The 17,410-nt window shown below is 51.9% G+C and overlaps 1 protein-coding gene across 2 annotated transcripts; it reads right to left on the reverse strand.

The window, feature by feature from the left end:
- Positions 1 to 7,330: 7,330 nt before the first annotated feature.
- Positions 7,331 to 11,363, reverse strand: AP5B1 (adaptor related protein complex 5 subunit beta 1). Of its 2 annotated transcripts, none has more exons than XM_065937757.1 (3): positions 11,232 to 11,363; positions 10,046 to 10,213; positions 7,331 to 9,946 (listed from the first exon to the last, which is right to left on the reverse strand). In XM_065937757.1, the coding sequence occupies exons 2-3, from the start codon at positions 10,193 to 10,195 to the stop codon at positions 7,463 to 7,465; spliced, it is 2,634 nt and encodes an 877-aa protein (XP_065793829.1). In that variant the 5' UTR covers positions 10,196 to 10,213; positions 11,232 to 11,363; the 3' UTR covers positions 7,331 to 7,462. The 2 variants fall into 2 exon arrangements, with proteins under 2 accessions (XP_065793829.1, XP_065793830.1); XM_065937758.1 differs by lacking the exon at positions 11,232 to 11,363 and adding an exon at positions 10,578 to 10,659.
- Between the last annotated feature and the right edge of the window lie 6,047 nt (positions 11,364 to 17,410).

Raw genomic sequence — 17,410 nt, forward strand, 5'->3', positions numbered from 1 at the left:
AAAGCTGTACTACTAAGGTTTTTTCTTTTTAATCAGTTACTGTTTTTATTGCAGTAGACTGGCTTTACAATGTTGTGTTAGCTTTTGTTGTTGTTTCCATCACTAAGTCATGTGTGACTCTTTTGAGACCCCATGAACAGTAGCCCACCAGGCTCCGATGTCCATGGAATTTCCCAGGCAAGACTACTAGGTTGCCATTTCCTTTTCCATAAGGGTTTTTTAATTTGGAAGTAGATGTTTGATTTATTTTTACATTTTTGGTTTTGTTCAGTTTCCCATAGTCTGGATTTTAGTGATTGCATTCTCATAGTGTTAGGTTTATCTGCCCTTATTTCCTGTAAATTAGTAATTAGATCTAGAAGCTTCATCAGATTCTTTTGGGGAGGGGGTGAGAAAGACTGCTTCAAGGGAGGCAGTGTGCTTATCCATCAGGAGGGACCTAATACCTCATGTTTCCCTTTTTCTGTGAAGTTAGCAGCCCTGGATGATCATTGACCAGCTGTTTCAATTCACTATGAGTTGCAAAATCGGTATTCTAAGTTCACATTTCTTCTTCATTTACTTTATTCTTGTTGTTCAGTGGCTAAGCTGTGTCTGACTCTTTGAGACTGCATGGACTGCAGCACACCAGGTTTCCCTGTCCTTAACGATCTCCCGGAGCTTGCTCAGACTCATCATGTCCATTGAGTCGGTGATGCTGCCCAACCATCTCATCCTCTGTTGCCCCCTTCTCCTTCTGCCCTCAGTCTTTCTCAGCATCAGGGTCTTTTCCAGTGAGTCAGCTCTTCACATCAGTTGGCCAAAGAATTGGACCTTCAGCATCAGTCCTTCCAATGAATATTCAGGGTTAATTTCCTTTAGGATTGACTGGTTTGATCTTCTTGCTGTCCAAAGGACTCTCAAGAATCTTCTCCAGCACCACAGTTTGAAAGCATCAATTCTTCAGCACTCAGCCTTCTTTATGGTCCAACTATCACATCCATACATGACTACTGGAAAAACTATAGCTTTGACTATACAGACTTTTGTCAACAAAGTGATGTCTCTGCTTTTTAATATGCTGTCTAGATTTGTCATAGCTTTTCTTCCAAGGAGCAAGTGTCATGGCTGCAGTCACTGTCTGCAGTGATTTTGGAGCCCAATAAATTAAAATCTATCACTGTTTTCACTTTTTCCCCATCTATTTGCCATGAAGTGATGGGACCAGATGCCATTTACTAGAATAGTTCTAAAAGGAAAACTTCCCCTCATCAACTATTTGGTTCCCCCTTGAGTATAACAAGGGCACAATTACTGCTCGATACTTTCCTTGTATTTCTCAGTTTTTGAAATGACTTGTTCCCCTGTCATGCTTCCATGGTGACTTTTTTTAAAAAAAAAGTATTATTATTAACTAATGTATTTTTAAATTTTGAATGCTTCAGTTACTTCTGTTTGTTATTCGCATTGATCCTGAAATTGTCCCACCTTTTTCTAATGGGAACCTCTTCAAGTGAGCTTCTGAGTCTTTTAATGTGACCCTAGTATTCTTGCCTGGAAAATCCCAGGCAAGACAGAGGAATCTGGCAGGCTGCAGTCCATGGGGTCACAAAGAGTCAGACACTACTTAGCCACTAAACAGCAACAAAAAGTAGACTTTGATCGGTTTCCTTGTTTCCCAGAACCACAAGGTATTCGTGGGTTGTCTTGACTAGTTCCTGCTCCAGACTTGGAATCATCCAGGGATCCTTGGTTCCTTTTACTAAGAAGTGATATTTACTAATTCAGTTTCACACTAGATGTGCTCATGACTGCTAGATTGCTTCTAGATGTTTTCAGTGGACATTTCTAAATGTTTTCCATGAAAATATGTATTTTTCTCTTTCAAAAAGAAAATACATCATGAGTTTATGCTATTATATCTAGGATTACGGGGTTTTTTGGGCTTCCCTGGTAGCTTAGTGGTAAAGAATTTACTGCTAACGCAGGAGACACAGGTTTGATCTCTGATCTTGGAAGATCCCCTAGAGAAGAAAATGGCAACCCACTTCCAGTATTCTTGCCTGGAAATCCCAATGGATAGGGAGCCTGGTGGGCTAGAGTCCATGGGGTCACAAAGAATTGAACGCAACTTAGCAACTGAACAATAACAGAGGGTTTTTACTAACCTCAATGCTCTTACCTCAGTATCTTTTTCTCCCACATGAAACATCCCAGTGCTCAGCAACCTTGTTCCACATTACATACACAATAATCTCAATAAAATAGCAACACTACAACTAACAATATGATTACCAGTTAAAAAATTATTTTTGTAGTTCTTTTTGTCCTTAAGATATATTCCACTAGGATGTACAGTCAGTTTACTGGTTTTAAGTTCTGTGATTATGCTACCAGTTGGATAAAAAGTTAGGCTCACGTGTTTCATGACTTTTGACTTTTAGAGATAGATTTTAAAAGATTTAGTTTTACTTTGTGATTATTTTCATTTCCAAAGTCAAACTACAAAGATATATTTAGAGAAAGCTAGTGTCTATCCCTGTTCCCTCTAACCTCTTCTCTCCTGCCCTGTGTAACTTTTTAAATATTTTAGTTTACTTTTCTGTTGTTTACTCTTTTCTAAAGTATTAGCATACATGTAAGTATACTGAATTCGATTTCCTCATATTTTACGGAGGACTTTTGTGCCTATGCTCGAGTGATATTGTTCTGTAGTTTTCCTTTCTTGTGATGTCTTTATCCGGTTCTGGTATTAGGATAATGCTGGTCTCAGAGAATGAGTTAGGAAGTGTTGTTCCCTCTGCTTCTATTAATATTTTCTGAAAGAGATTGTAAAGAATTGCTATTGTTCTTTCTCAAATTTTTTTTTCACAAGGAGAATTCACCAGGGAACTATCTCAGCCAGTTGCTTTCTTTTTTAGGAGGTTTTCACTATTTTTTGTTATCTTTCAAGAGATTTTTGTTTTCGACTTTACTGAGATATAATTGACATATAAAATTAGAAAATATTTAAAGTGTGCATCATGATGAATTGACATATGTGTACACTGTGAAAGGATTCCTCCCATCTAGTTTAACCCATCTGACATATTTATTATATTTTAATTATATATTAAGAACATATAATATTAACTATTATAATTATTAATTTATTTTCTCTAGAGATAGCTCTATGCAAATCTTTTATTTTCCTGTGTGTAAGGGTTTTTTTTTTCCCTTGTGTAAATTTTGTTACTTTGTGTCATTTGAGGAACTGGTCCATTTCATATAGTTATCAGACTGTGAGCATACAACTGTTCATAATATTTATTATCCTTTTACTGTCCATGGGCTCAGTGATGATGACTCTTCTTTTATTTCTGATATTAATGATTTGTGTCTTCTCTCTTTTTTTAGTTAGCCTGGCTAGATGCTGATCAATTTTACTGATCCTTTCATAGAACCGGCTTTTGGTTTCATTGCTTTTCTCTGTTGAATTTGTGTTTTACATTTTATTGATTTCCACTCCAGTTTTTGTTATTTAACTTCCTCTACTTGTTTTAGGTTTATATTACTCTTGTTTCTCTAGTATACTAAAGCAAAAATTTAGATAATTGATATTTAGATATTTCTTCTTTTCTAATATATGCATTTAATGCCATAAGCCTCATTCTAAGTATTGCTTCCACTGAATCACGCAGATTTTAACAAGTTATATTTTCCTTTTCATTTAGATCAGAGTATTTTAATATTTCTCAAGAGGTTTCCTCAACCCATGTTGTTATATGAAAGTATGTTGGTTAATCTTCAGATATTTGGGAATGTTCCAGTTATCATTCTGTCATTGATATCTCTAGTTTAATTCCAATGTGATTCAAGAGCAAATGTGTATTCTTTTAAATTTGTTAAGGTCTGTTTTATGGCCCAAAATGTGGTCTGTCACAGTGGATGTTCCATGTGTACTTGATAACATGTATTCTGCTCCTGTTGGATACAATATTCTGTAATCTATAAATGTTCTATCACCTATAGAAGTATTCTATAATTCAATCCGGTTGATTGATGGTGCTGCTCAGTTCAACTACATCCTTACTGATTTTCTGCCTGCTTGATTTGTCAGTTACTGATTAAAAGATGTTAAAGTCTTCCTCAAACAGGGCATTTGTTTATTTCTCTTCACAGTTTGAAATACTGTTGCAGTGTTGTGCTGCTTTCCACATCAGTTTTTAAAAGTCTATTGCCCTTCCAATTCTTCTGCCTTTGTAAGTTATTCAATCTTTCTGCCTAAAGATCTTGGACAAAATTTTTTTTTTAAATCTTTGAAATCTGTTTTGTTAGGATGTGTCTCAAAGTTGATCATTCTGGGTTAATTTCCCAAGGTTCCCAGTGGGCAGATTTTTTTTTTCCTTGGAAAGTTTTCTTATAGTCTTAAATACCAGTTCTGGTTCTTCTGGTGGCTCAGACAGTAAAGAATCTGCCTGCAGTGCAGGAGACCCAGGTTTGATCCCTGAGTTGGGAAGATCCCTTGGAGAAGGGAATGGCAACCTACCCCAGTGCTCTTGCCTGGAGAAACCCAGGGACAGAGGAGCCTGGCAGGCTACAGTCCACAGGGTGGTAAAGAGTCAGACACAACTGAGCGACTAACACTTTCTGGTTCATTGCTTAGTTTTTCTCCAGGGACTCCAATAATACAAATGTGTTTCCTTTTTGACTGTCTTCTGTTTCCATTACTTTCTTCTGACCCCTTCTAGGTATTTATCTCATTTTCATTCTCTTGTTTTTCTTTCTTCAATGCCACTTATTATATTTTTATTTGAGTCTGTTCTCCTGCAAGCATCTTATAATGTAATCTTTAGTTCTAGTTAATTTTGTCTGTTTCTTCCATTTCTTTCCTGAGTTTGATCTTGGGTGGCCTCCACTTGCAGTGGCTTGAAGCAGGGTTTCAGTTCCCGGTCAGAGATTGAGGTCAGGCCATGTCAGCGAGAGCAGAATCCTAGCCACGCAATCAGTGGTCAGTGACAAGGCCCTGGCCCTTTAGCTTTGCAGAAATGGATTCCCACAAAAACAGAAAGTAGTGAAACAAGCGAAGTGTTTAGTAGGAGGAAATGAGAATGGTACGTGTGCATAGACACACAGGTGGGCTCAGAGACAGTCGCACCTGCCGGTAGTTTGAATCACATTTATGGGGCATTTCTTCTGGATTTCTTTTGATCGATCATTTTGATTTGCGTGGTTCTGAGCCCATTTATGGTATATCTCACTATCCTCCCTTGTGTGAGATGTGATCCTCCCTCACATCTCAGCCAAGGTGGATTCCAGTGGGTAGCCTGGAAGTTACCAGTGGGTAACCTTGGCATCACTCCCCTTTTGATCTCCAAGGAGCTTTCTAGTCAGGAAGGTCCCTTTGACTTCAAGAATGAGAAATATGTGATCTCTTTTATATTTTATCTGGGCAGGGCCGATCCAGCCTCCTCTCTCAATTGTCCTGTTGATCTTTTGGAGTTTCTGTCCACACGGCATGAACTCCAGCTGCTTACCTCCTGCCTCAAGTTCAATCAACTCTCTTTTCATTTCGTCTTGGGTTTTTAAATTTCTCAGGTGACTTTGCATGCCTTCAAATGCTTGTTTTAGTTCTGAGTGTTATATTACAGCTTTCTTTTGTTTCGTTGCTGTTTTTGTTCAGGAATGTGTGTGAATTGGGCTTCATAGATATGTCATGAAATTCATTTTCTCATATTTTGCAGTAACTCTGTATGAACCTATTAATCTTTTTCTTGTTCTGTCCTGTGGGGCTGGGTGTTTTTTAAGAGCCCTAGTTTAGTGCGCCCTCTTCTGTCAACACTGAAAAGTCCAGACACTTCGAAGGGTTTGTTTGTTTTGAGTGGGGGAGGAGCGTGGTTCGTCTGATTTTGTTCTTTTGTCCTGAGGAACTTGTGAAATTTCTCCATTTGTTTCCCCTTCTATACTCAAATGCCAAAGTATAATCCCTTCCCTTACACCTCTTTGCTCCCCAGAATTGACGTGTTTCAAAGGTCATGTTTCAAAAATCCTATAGACAACTTCCAGTCTCTTCCCCTAGTCCAAGCTCTAACCTACTCCAGACACTCGTTAGCATTTGCAGACTTGGCTTCTGTTTCCTGGAACTGAACACTTACTGGTTTGGCAATGGCTTGCCCAGATCACATGGCAAGTTACTGCAGCAGCTCCAGCTTTGGACAGACCTCCTCCTGACCAGCTCTGCAACAGCCCTACTTGTCCTTCTTGAGCCCTTCTTTCCTTCCCTTGCCCACCCCACACAGGAGGGGAAGAGTGGGTGCCCAAGAGGCAGGGGCCAAAGACCCCCTTTCTCCAGAGCAGTAAGGCCCGAGCCTCTGGCCATTCTCCACCCAGCACTCACCACTGCTGCTCCTACAGCCTCTGGGGGACATCCAGGGCAGGGAGGGGTGGGGACGCGGCCCTGTGGTAATGGAAACCTGCTCGACGATGACAAAACATGATTACCAACCAGCTGGGTGACTGTAGGAAAATCACTCAACCCCTCTGGCCTACAGATTTCCTCATCTGTGGGGCCCTGCTGAGCTGTTGCAAGGATGAAGTGAGGCAATGTGTGAGGAAAACAGCTTGGTGAGTAGTAGCAGAGTTGGCCTCAATACATCTGAAGCCTAAGTTATCTTGCATGTTTGGAAAAAGGACTGGGAGAACGGTCTCCTTACCTGGCAAGATTCTTAGGTCCACAGAGTGGGCTTATCCCTGGGTCGGGAATTTCCCCTGGAGGAGGACATGGCAACCCACTCCAGTATTCTTGCCTGGAGAATTCCATGGAATGAGGAGCCTGGAAGGCTGCAGTGAGGAAAAGTCATCTTAATTTCAGCCCAGATCATGGGAGGTCTGTTCCATCAGCCCCCAAACCTTACTAGCAGATCCTTCCAAGTTGGCTCCAATCAACACAGCCTAGGAACCCCCTTCCCTAGGGCAGGGACCACCAGGCTGCTGCAGCTTCCTCTCACTGCTTCTCCCATGGGTCCACCGTCCTAGCTAAACTAAGCTCCGGGTGCAGGGACCTTGCAAAGCTCTGGAGCTGAAAAGCACTGGCTCATAGGTCAGGTCCAAACCCAGCTTCATTTCCATTCCGAACTTGCTGGGTGGTTTGGGGCAAGGCTTATCCCTCTCTGAGAAGCAAAGATGTGACTCTTTTTTCTTCTACCTCCTGGGTAGGGATTCTAGAGAATGCTAGGCATATCTGGGCAGGAAGGAAGTTTGATGCCCTGCAGTCTGGGGGTTCCATAGCTTGGAAGCTCTCCTAGAGCCTCTGATCCCCATCCCAGTGGCCTGCCCCCAACCAGGGCCCAAAAGGAAACAAACCAGTCAGTGCTGTTAGCAAATATCATTTTTTGTGTGTTTTAAAGAAAGGAGCCACAGTGCTGTGTCCTGGTCCTCAGCAGCCCTTCCAGGGCAAGAGCCTGCAAAGGCCACGGTCCTGTTCGCCCCGGCCTGGCTCCGGGGCTCAGCCAGCCGCTGACAGCCCACGGAGGTAGTCCCCCGCCAGGGGCAGCACGGCCCAGTCGTCAGTCCGCAGAGCCACAGGCACTCCGTCCGCCTGGGCTGCCTCCAGCCGCAGCAGCAACCGCGAGTCTGGGGGCAGACGGATGGCTACAAGGTAGCTGACGGGGGGCTGGGCCACCACCACAAAGGGCTCCAGGTGGCGGGACACCAAGGCCTCCAGCCCCCCTGGCCCGAGGGAGCACCACAAGCGACTCTCGGTACCCTTCGGCAGGCAGGAGTCCCAGAGCTCCTCAAAGAAGTCCAGCTGGGCCCCCTCAGGGGGCTGGGGGAAAGGCAGGAAGAGGTCAGCGAAGGTCACAAGCAGGGGTGGCAGGTGAGCGTGGCACGTGAGGCCGCTGGGTGTGCTATACAGGGCACGCACAGCCAGCCTCGCGGGAGCCGGGCGTCGAGGCTGCAGAGGCAGGAGCAGAGGGCGGGTGGGGCGGCCGGGGCACAGGCAGGGCACGTGGACAGCCCCCAAGGGTGCGTAGAGCTGTCTTTCCACACGGAAGCGCAGCTCCAGAGAATACACTGGCTCTAGCACCTCCACTTGGAGCTGGAGCACCGGGACTGGGCCCTCGGCTCTGCGGGGACCCACACTTAGCCGAACCGGGGCCGGAGCCTCCTGCACCATCAGCGCCGCAGCAAAGCCCTGATTCTCGGCCACCAGTGAGGAGGCCAGTGCAGGTGCAGCAAGGGAGGGGCCCAGGGCCACCCCCAGCTTGGGGCCTGCCAGGTGGGCCAGGAGAATGTAGTAGAGGCGTGCGTGGTCCTGCCCATCAGGGTCCTCCAGCTGCCTGGCCAGCGCCTGTAGCAAGTCCGCCAGGCCTCCTCCAACGCCTGCCCGCAGCAGGGCCCGGCAGACCCGCAGCAGGGCCTGCTGGAGGCCCCAGTCCGTGCAGTGGGTGGCTGCAGCCCACAGAAAGTTGAGGGTGGCACTCTGGGCATCCCCGTCTGCCACCCTGGCCAGCATCAGCAGGTGCCAACGGAGGGCCTCCTCTCTGCCCGGCCTGGACACCACCTCCTGCCGCAAGGCCACCCTCAAGGGTTCCTGCAGCTCAAGGCCCACTCGATCCAAGAGATCTACGAAATGGGGAGCCAGCGCAGGCCGGGTTCGGTACAACTGGGCCAGTCCCTGGGTCAAAGGTGTCAGTACCACAGATTGCCCAGCCAGGCAGTGAGCAACTAGGTACGAGGCCTGGAAGCAGAGAGTAGCCAAGGCCCGGGTGCCACGGTCCAGGGCCGCCCTCTGCCGCAGGCCAGCCAGGAGCTCCTCCAGATAGTGCCGGGGACTCTGATCCTGGCCCTTTTCCTCCTTTTCTTCCTCTTCCATGCAGAGAAGACACAGCAGGTGCAGGCGGGCCAGGAGAGCCATCGGCTCATGCAGGAGGCTGGGCAGGAGGCCACGGCAGAGCTGGGACCCCAGCAACAGTGGGGCGGCCTCCTCACCTGTGGGTCCCAGCGGCCAGTTCTCAGGAAAGTTCAAGAGACAGTGCAGGTAGAAGAGATGGGTGGGCAGGGGCAAGGCTGGGTGCTGAGCAGCCAAGGTGAGCCGGCGGAGCAGCAAGGCCTCATCCTGGGCCGTGAACAGGGCCTCGCCGAAGGCCGCCTTCAGAGCCAGCGTGGCGTGCAGCAGCGTCAGCTGGGCTGTGCCCAGCAGCCGTACCAGTTGTGGCTTGAAGAGCACTGGTGGCTGTCCCCGAAGACCCCGCAGGGCCCAGCCCAGGAGCCACAGAAGCTGGGCCTGGGCCACAGGAGTGAGCAGGTAGGAGGCGTCCAGAAGCTGGGCCACAGTGGCCCGCAGCTCCCGGGCCTCCTCAGGACTGAGCTCCAGCGCCCCAAGGCCACACTCGCCCTCCTCAGCCGCCGGCCAACTGGGTGCCTGGGGCTGAAGGTGGACATCACCCTCCTCAGCTAGCGTCCAGTTCCAGGGTCCACCCTCCATGGAAGAGTCCCCAGCCGTAAGCAGGCCCTGCAGGCCGGCCCCCGCCCTGGCTTGTATCACCAAGGCGTTTCGCAGAGCAAGTGCCAGCAGCAGGCTGAGGGGCTGGACCGGGCCCTCGCGTCCCAGCAGGGTCCGCAGCAGCCCCAGGCAGCCCCCCAGCAGCCCCGGCCGGCAGCTCTCCAGTTCCCGCAGGCATTCCCACGCTGTGGCCTGCAGGGGGCGCTGTTCCGAGGCAGGGCCGAAGCTTCGCCCCAGATCGCGACCCGAGGCCAAGCCTAGCAACAGGGGCAAGAGCCGGCGGGAGGCTCCCGAGGCGGGGCTCAGCGCACCTCCTGCCGCCAAGGCTGTGGTGGCCGCCAGCAACAGGGGCCGCCGCAGAGCTGAGGGCCGCGGGGGTAGGAGGACCAGAGTGTCCAACAGAGACGTGGCGGCTGCTTCGGCTGCAGGGGCGTCCGGCCACAGCTGGGCTGGGTACTCCAAGCACAGAGCCAGCAGGGCAACCTGGAGATGGGGGAGGGCGTGGGGTGGGCATCACGAAGTTGAGGGTCAGGACACGGTGGGCTAACCACCTGGGGCCAGGGCTCGGGCAGGGGGGCCTACCTTCATGGGCTCGCTCAGCTTCTCACTCCTCAAGTCGCTCAGCAGGTCACGACCCAGATCCTCACCCTCGGGACCTGCCATGAAGGCGGACGGGCTGGCCCGGAAGGTGCCCAGGCGCTGGGCCCAGGTTTCCCGGCCGAGGGGGCCCATGGTCGGGCACACAGATCCCTGCAGAGAGGCAAGGGAGGGTCAGAAGTGCGGCCCAGGGACGCGCAGGAGCCCCAGGGCCGCTAGAGGGCGCGCGAGCCGCTGCGCGGACCCCAAAGGGGCCGCCCTCGGCCGCGCGCAGACACCAGCGGGGACCCCGCACCCGGGTCCCGAGATGAAACCCAGAGGCTTCGGGGTGACGCTGGGGCGGGCCGCCAGGGTCCCCGCGGGGCAAGAGCGCGGGGAGCAAGGGCGGGGGCGCCGGGCGGGACGCTGGCGCGGGGTGCGTGCAGAGAGCTCATTAGGCCGCCTGCCCGCAACCGGCACCGAAACCACAGCACCGCCCCGGCCCCCGGCGCCCGCGGTAACGGGCCGGCCCTCTCACCCTGCCTGACTCAGCGGTCGCTGGCGCTGGGGCCGGCCGGCTCCTTCCTGGCGGCGCGGGGCGGGGCGCACGGCGCGTGGGCGGCCGAGACGGGGCGGGGCCCGCGCGGGGGCGGGGCCGTAACGGGGCCACCACCTCTCCGCCCTCCCGGCCGGCAGGTGCCGACTCGCCGGTTTCGCTGAGGCTGAGTAACTGTCCCGCTCTGCGCAGGCCCCCCTTCCCCGAAACCGCCGCAGGCCCAGGCAGAGGCGGTGGAGTTGGGTGGGCCCGGGCTCCCGGTGCCCGGGTCCCCGTGGGCGCGCTGACTGCAATCTCAGGGCGCTCGGGTGGCCAGCGGCCGGGGGCCCAGGCGCCTGCCGGAATGCCGAGAATAGCAACCCGCGCGCACCGCGCCGGCACCCGGGCGCAGAGCACCCTAGTCCAGCGCCCGCAGACCCTGGGGGTGAAGTGGATCACTAGTACTTGGGGCTCTCGGTGTGGCCGCTGGGGGGTGTGCGAGGTGCAGTCCCGGGCGGCCGCGGGCCTGGCGGAACCGGTCGGGCAGGCGCCGCAGGACTTGGCTTCGCTTCCCCGACGCCAGCCCTGGGCCCCCCACCCGCTCGGCTTGGGGGCGCGGAGCCGGCGCCGGGAACGAGGCAGGCGGAAGCTGTTGACCTTTGCCGGAGGCCGTGCCGACGGTCAGCTAGGGTAAAGCTGGCGGGGCCAAGTCACCAGCTGCAATGAAGCCGGAAGACAACGGGATGCAGACGTGCGGACTGGCAGGGCCCGGCGGGTCACGGGGCTCCTAGGACGCTTAGCACAGACCGGGAAACTGAGGCCTTGCCGCCACAGATCTGGAGTCAAGCAGTGCCCGAGCCCAGTACCTTGACTTCCAGAGGGCTGGACCAGGGCTCTTTGGGGGTACTCAGAAGGCTGAGCCTGGGGCTCACCTAGCAGCCTCTCCTGGGTCTGGGGCCCAGGCTGCAGATGCCCCACTGACCGCCGGTTTCCAGGGCACAGAACCGCAGGTGTCCAGACCCCACACCCACAGCCCACCGGTCTGAGTAACGCTCCAGGCTCTAATTAGCCTGCTTTGAAGATGAAACAGGCCTGAGCCCCCATGCTAGCCGCTGCCAACTGGTTTCTCTCCTTTCCCCAGGCTTGGCAGGCCCCTCCCTACTCCCATCCCGCTGCCCTCCAGATGAGAGGTGATAGGGAGTGGTGGGGTAGAGAGAGCTGGAGAAGAGGCTTTCTGGGTGCCCAGGGTGCCAGGCGGATCCACCCCAAGGGACAAGTCCAGCTGGAAAACCCAGTCCCAGCTCCTCTAGGCCCCGGCTCCACAGCTGACTCGACTCACAGGCGGCAGCCCCAAACCACTTCCCTCTAGGTGCCTCAGTTTCCCCACCTATAAAATGGGAGTGATGACTCCTGCTGGGGAGGCTGCGGGGTGGGGCTGCCGGCTAATTAAGTCTAAGATGAAAGAGGCCAGGATGACAGTAGCCCTGGGAGGGAAGGCAGCTTGGAGGTAACAAGGAGCCTGTCTGGTTTCCCTGTCTGAGGCCCAGAGGGTGCTGATAACTGCACATCCCCAGCCCTCACCACTTACAGGGAGGGAAGAATGATTATTAAGCCCCTTTTTACAGTGGAGGAGCCAGGCTTCAAAGGGTCAGGAAATACTATGCTGGCTCTGGCCCCCGCTCGGCCTCTGAGCCTTGGCTCCTTGGAGCCCAGGGTCTGGAGGGAGGGAGTTCCTGGCGCTGTGCTTCTGGATGCTGTGGTGGGAGCATCCGCATGGATTCATGGAGGTTCACAGCACCCCGAGGGACCCGAAGATGGGGTCCATTCACAGAGAAGGAAAGGGAGGCCCAGCCAGGTGTAGTCACTTGCTCAGTCACAGAGCTCCTAAAATGTGGAGTCCACCCTTCAGGCAACAGCCCCTTGCTACCCTTGACTTGGCCTGCCACTCAGGGCAGCTACTCTCTGCCTTCACCTGCCTGCCCAGGTGTCTGCTCCCATGGGAGGGGGCTGCTGGTACTGCCCCTGGCACAGGCCAGGTGTTACACTGAGCTCAGTCCACCAGCACTGAATCTGCAGTCAGCAAGCCCACCCCTAAGAGTGACCTCCCAGCCCAGAGGCCCCGGGTGTGGGCTGCAGCAGGGAACTCCCTACTCCATCCCCCCAGCTCATTTCTTCTCTTTCTGCTAAGTTTCCATCCTCCTCAGGGCAGCCCTGTTCTGGGGAGACATGAGACACAAGGCTTAAAATAGGGAAAGTCTGTTTCCAGAGGGGTCCTGAGTCACAGTTTTCTCGTCTGTGAAATGGGAGATAACCCATCCTCACATCACTGGCACTAGGGATACAGAGGCGCTTTAAAAAGAGCACATCAGGGAGGTTCAAAAGGGAGGGGATATGTGTATACCTATGGCTGATTCATGCTGAGGTTTGACAGAAAACAAAATTCTGTAAAGCAATTATCCTTCAGTTAAAAAATAAATTTTTAAAAAACTACTTATGTAAAGAAAGAGCACATCAACTTGCAAATTCATAGAGAGCAGAGCCATGGGTACCAGGGGCTGGGGCGTGGGAGGAATGGACAGTGGCTGCTAATGGGTAGAGGGTTTCTTTAGGGGGCGATGAAAGTGTTTCTGAAGACAGTAGTGACGGCTGCACAGTTCTGTGCAGATACTAAAACCCACTGAATTGGGAATTCCCTCCTGGTCCAGTGGTAGGTAGGTCTTCATGCTCTCACTGCTGAAGGTGTGGATTCAATCCCTGCTGGGAGAACTAAGATCCTATAAGCATGGCCAAAAATGAGACAAAACCCTACTCACTGACTTGTACACTTTAAAAGGGTGAATTTTATGGGTATGTGAACTGTATCTAAATAAAGCTACTAAAAATGACGTTCAAAGAGGTCCCTCATGTACAGTGCCATGTACTGAGGAAGAATGGAACAGATAAGACAAATCAAAATTTCATGGAAAAAAAAGAATAATAAAATAAGGTAATGGGACAGAAGTGACTGGCGGGACAAGGATTTAGCTGGGGCACTCAGAGAGGCCTCTTAGAAGAGGGCATGTCTGGCTGAAACCTGAGTGAGGAGAAAGAGCCAGTCATCAAGTGGGGAAACGCCTCGGGGGAGAAGGAGCAGCGGAAGAGAGGCCTGAGCTGGGAACCGGCTTTGGCCAGGTCAGTGGACAGAGGGCCAAGAGCGTGGTGGGCACACAATGACCAGCGGTCAGGACGCCAGTGGGCCAGAGCTCGCTGGGCCCCAGGGACTCCATTCAGCTCCCAAGGATCGGAGTGGGACATACGGAGAGGGAGGTGCAGGCAGATGCCAGGCGCCCTGGGAACTGACACGACAAAACTCGGCAAGCGATGGCGGCATCAGTGTCACCCACCGCACGTCACAGTTTGTCAGGGGCTTTGCAGCGTCCACGGGGCTCCTGTCACAGGGCTGGAAAGGCCACTATTTGAGCCAGGCAGAGACCGCAGCGGCCCGGGCACCAGCAGCCTGCTTTAAGGCTGAGTCCATTCTCAAGGGCTGCTAGTCTTCCCGGCCAAAGCGGATCAGAAGCATCTCTTGACAGCAGAGTTGGAACTCGGAGTGCTCCGTACAGATGTGGCTAAGCACAAGTCCCCGGCTAGGGCGGCCAGGCTCCAGGACTGGTGTTCTGCTTGTCCCCTCAGCACAGCTCTTCCACCTCCAGCCGCCATGCTTCTAAGCCTGTCCCACCCCTCTACCCCACTCCTCCCAGAAGCCCTCTTGAGAACAGGAAGGGGTTAAAACCCCTCCATCCGACTCCTGCCCTGGCTCTCCCCAGAGGTGCTCAGGACAGAAACCAGGCACTGAAGGTGGCTGCCAGCCACCAGTCTCTGGGGAGCATGGTCCTTACTTGCCTGTTGGGGTTCTGTCTCCTCACACCCCTGTCCACTGTATCAAAGAGGCAGGTCTGCTGAGGACACTTGGAACCAGCACTCGTGACCCAGGCCACCATCCCCTCCTGCTTGGACCACGACAGTAGCTTCCTCGCTGATCTCCCTGCTGCTCCCCTCACCTGTCGATGCACTCCCCTCTCCCCATCGCAGACCCCAAGGCTGCCCATCGCCCTGAACCTCACATGACATGGCAGACCTGCCTCTCCAAGCTCAGACCTTACACCCTCCCATCCCCTCACGATCCAGTCACCTTTCCGTTCATCACACACAGACATACACACAGACACACACCCGGGGCGCACTCCTGTTCTGGGGCCATTGAGCCATCTGATCCATTTACACTTCACGCTCTTCCCTGCTCTGCACAGCGGGCTCCTACCACTCATTCAGATCTCAGTGCCCCTTGCCTGTCACCTGAAACCAGTCCTGACTGTTCACTGGAAGGACTGATGCTGAAGCTGAAGCTCCAATACTTTGGCCATCTGATTCGAAGAACTGGAAAAGACCCTGATGCCAGGAAAGACTGAAGACAGGAGAAGGCGACAGAGGAGGAGATGGTTGGATGGCATCACCGACTCAATGGACATGAGTTTGAGCAAGCTCTGGGAATTGGTGATGGACAGGGAAGCCTGGTGTGCTGTAGTCTGTGGGGTCACAAAGAGTCAGACACGACTGAGTGACTGAACTGAACTGAACTGCCTGTCACCATCCACCACTAACTGAATGTCCTGCACCACACTAATCGTTTCCTTCTTTGTCTTGCATCACAGAATACCCAGTGCTAGCATATAGCAGGTGTTCAATGAACATTTGTCGACTGAATTAAGGAAGGAGAAAATGATACTGAACTGGCGTTGTGTGAACAGAGCAGAAGGTGCTTGCCCTTATGGAGCTCACAGTTCAGTGTTTACCCAAGTTCACAAATACTGTCTAGTTCTAGATGAACCAGAACCAGAGACCATGAACCAGAAGCCACACACTGACAGCCCATAGGTCAAATCTGCCCCACAAATGTATTTTATTTGACTCATTTTTTTTTTTAAAGTGAAGTCAGTGTTTAAAAACTGGTAGGTTTCAAGGAATTCCCTGGCAGTTCAGTGGTTGGGACTCCAAGCTTTTGGTGTTGAGGGCCTGGGTTCGATTCCTGATTGGGGAACTAAGATCCTGCAAGCCACACAGTGAGGCCATAAATAAGTAAAGATAAAAATTGGTAGATTCCACACACAAATTTCGATTTCCAGTTCCCAAGTGGACAAAAGTGGCACCACTGGGTTTCTGAGCTTGAGTGACATGCTTGCCACTGGCACTCTAGTCACATTCTCCATGCCGCCCCCAATTTCCAAGAGCTGCCTTTTGCCACTGAACTGACATTATAGTTTTCCTTAGAATAAAAAAAAAAAAATTAGCTCTGCATTTATGCCTCTATTAGAGCAAAAGTTGGAACATGAAAGACTGTGTCACATGAGTCAAGAAACATAGGCTAGTGGCTTCCCTGGTGGCTCAGTGCTAAAGAATCTGCCTGCCAGTGGAACACAGGTTTGATCCATGATCTGGGAAGATCCCGCATGCCGTGGAGCAGCTAAGCCTGTGGGCTGCAACTACTGAAGCCCAAGCACCTAGAGCCCATGCTCCACAACAAGAAAAGCCACCACAATGAGAAGCCTGCCCCTGCAACCAGAGAAAAGCCCGAGCAGCAACTAAGACCCAGAACAGCCAATAAATAAGTCATTTTTTTTAAAAAAAGAAACATACGCTATTCATCTATTCAATAAACATTCATTGACACCCACTATGTGCCAGGCGCCATTACAGATGCTGTAGATAGAGCGGTGGACAACACAGGCAAATCTCTCTCCTTCCAGGGGCCTCATTCTATACACTGGGTACACTGGGGAACTTTCTTTCCACAAGTGAAGACATCTGAGTTCTTCCCCCATGAGAAGGACTGCCCGTGTCCAGCGTTATCCATGAAGACTTCATGAGAGTTTCCACGAAGTCCCTACTGTGTCCCAGCCCCTGTCAAGGTCTGGTACAACCAGGGTGCTCAATAAACATTTATCGGATGTTTGAGAGTCCAGGGTAAGAGTGGATGGCTAACAAGGTAAGTGTGAGCTGTGGGAGGCAGAGCCTTGAGAAAGGAAGGGGAAGGGGGCAAACATTAATGCCCCTGCCACATCTCACACCATTTCATGCATGGCCCCAGGAGGTAGACAATGGGATTCTCAGGTCACCGACAATACAGGCTGGAAAGGAAAGCTCCTCGGCCGGCCAGACTCCCGGGTTCCAGGAAGGTGTAGAAGAGGAGGCCCATCTGGCCCCTAAGTCCACCCTTTGCCCACCCATCCAGGGTGTGCTCCACAGAAGTCCTGTGGGGGGATGTTAAGGGCCTCTGGAACCTCCCTCTTGAAAAACTACCTTCTTCCACTACATGCCTGAAAGTCCACCATAGGCAGGCTGCTCCTTTTCTGACTCCTGACTTTTGAACTGTGTGAATTCATTTATCAGATTCATTTCCTCCTAATCTGTTCTAGCAAACATTTAATATGTGAGAAAGGTGTGTGTGTGGCCGGGACTCTGAAATATTAGTTTATTTTACATAGGGGAAGCGGGGGAAGCTAAAAGAGGAAGGGGTCCCATCCCTGCCCTTACTAGTCAGCTGGTAAGAGAAGCCACGTGGCCCAAGCGTCACAGTTACTGGGCCTCACGGAGGCCACTCGGTGCTTCTGAGGAGGGCGGGGGCTCCCTCCAGGTGAATGGTTGGAGTGAGGGGTCCCAGGCTGAACCCGAGCTCAGGGTAGGACACAAGCTCTTTGCCTGCCGTGGTGCAGCCAGGCGAAGGAAGCTGGTCCTCCACCATCCGCTCCCCTCCAGTCTTGCTGCACCCGAAATCGGGCCATCTGGGACAAAGACGAGGA

Source organism: Muntiacus reevesi, chromosome 5 (assembly GCF_963930625.1).
Source record: "Muntiacus reevesi chromosome 5, mMunRee1.1, whole genome shotgun sequence".
NCBI lineage: Eukaryota > Metazoa > Chordata > Mammalia > Artiodactyla > Cervidae > Muntiacus > Muntiacus reevesi.

Coding starts and splice junctions, on each gene's coding strand:
- AP5B1 (XM_065937757.1), bottom strand. CDS start 10,195: ATGGGCCCCCTCGGCCGGGAAACCTGGGCCCAGCGCCTGGGCACCTTC. Junction 9,947..10,045: donor AGCTGAGCGAGCCCATGAAG/GTAGGCCCCCCT, acceptor CCCCATCTCCAG/GTTGCCCTGCTGGCTCTGTG.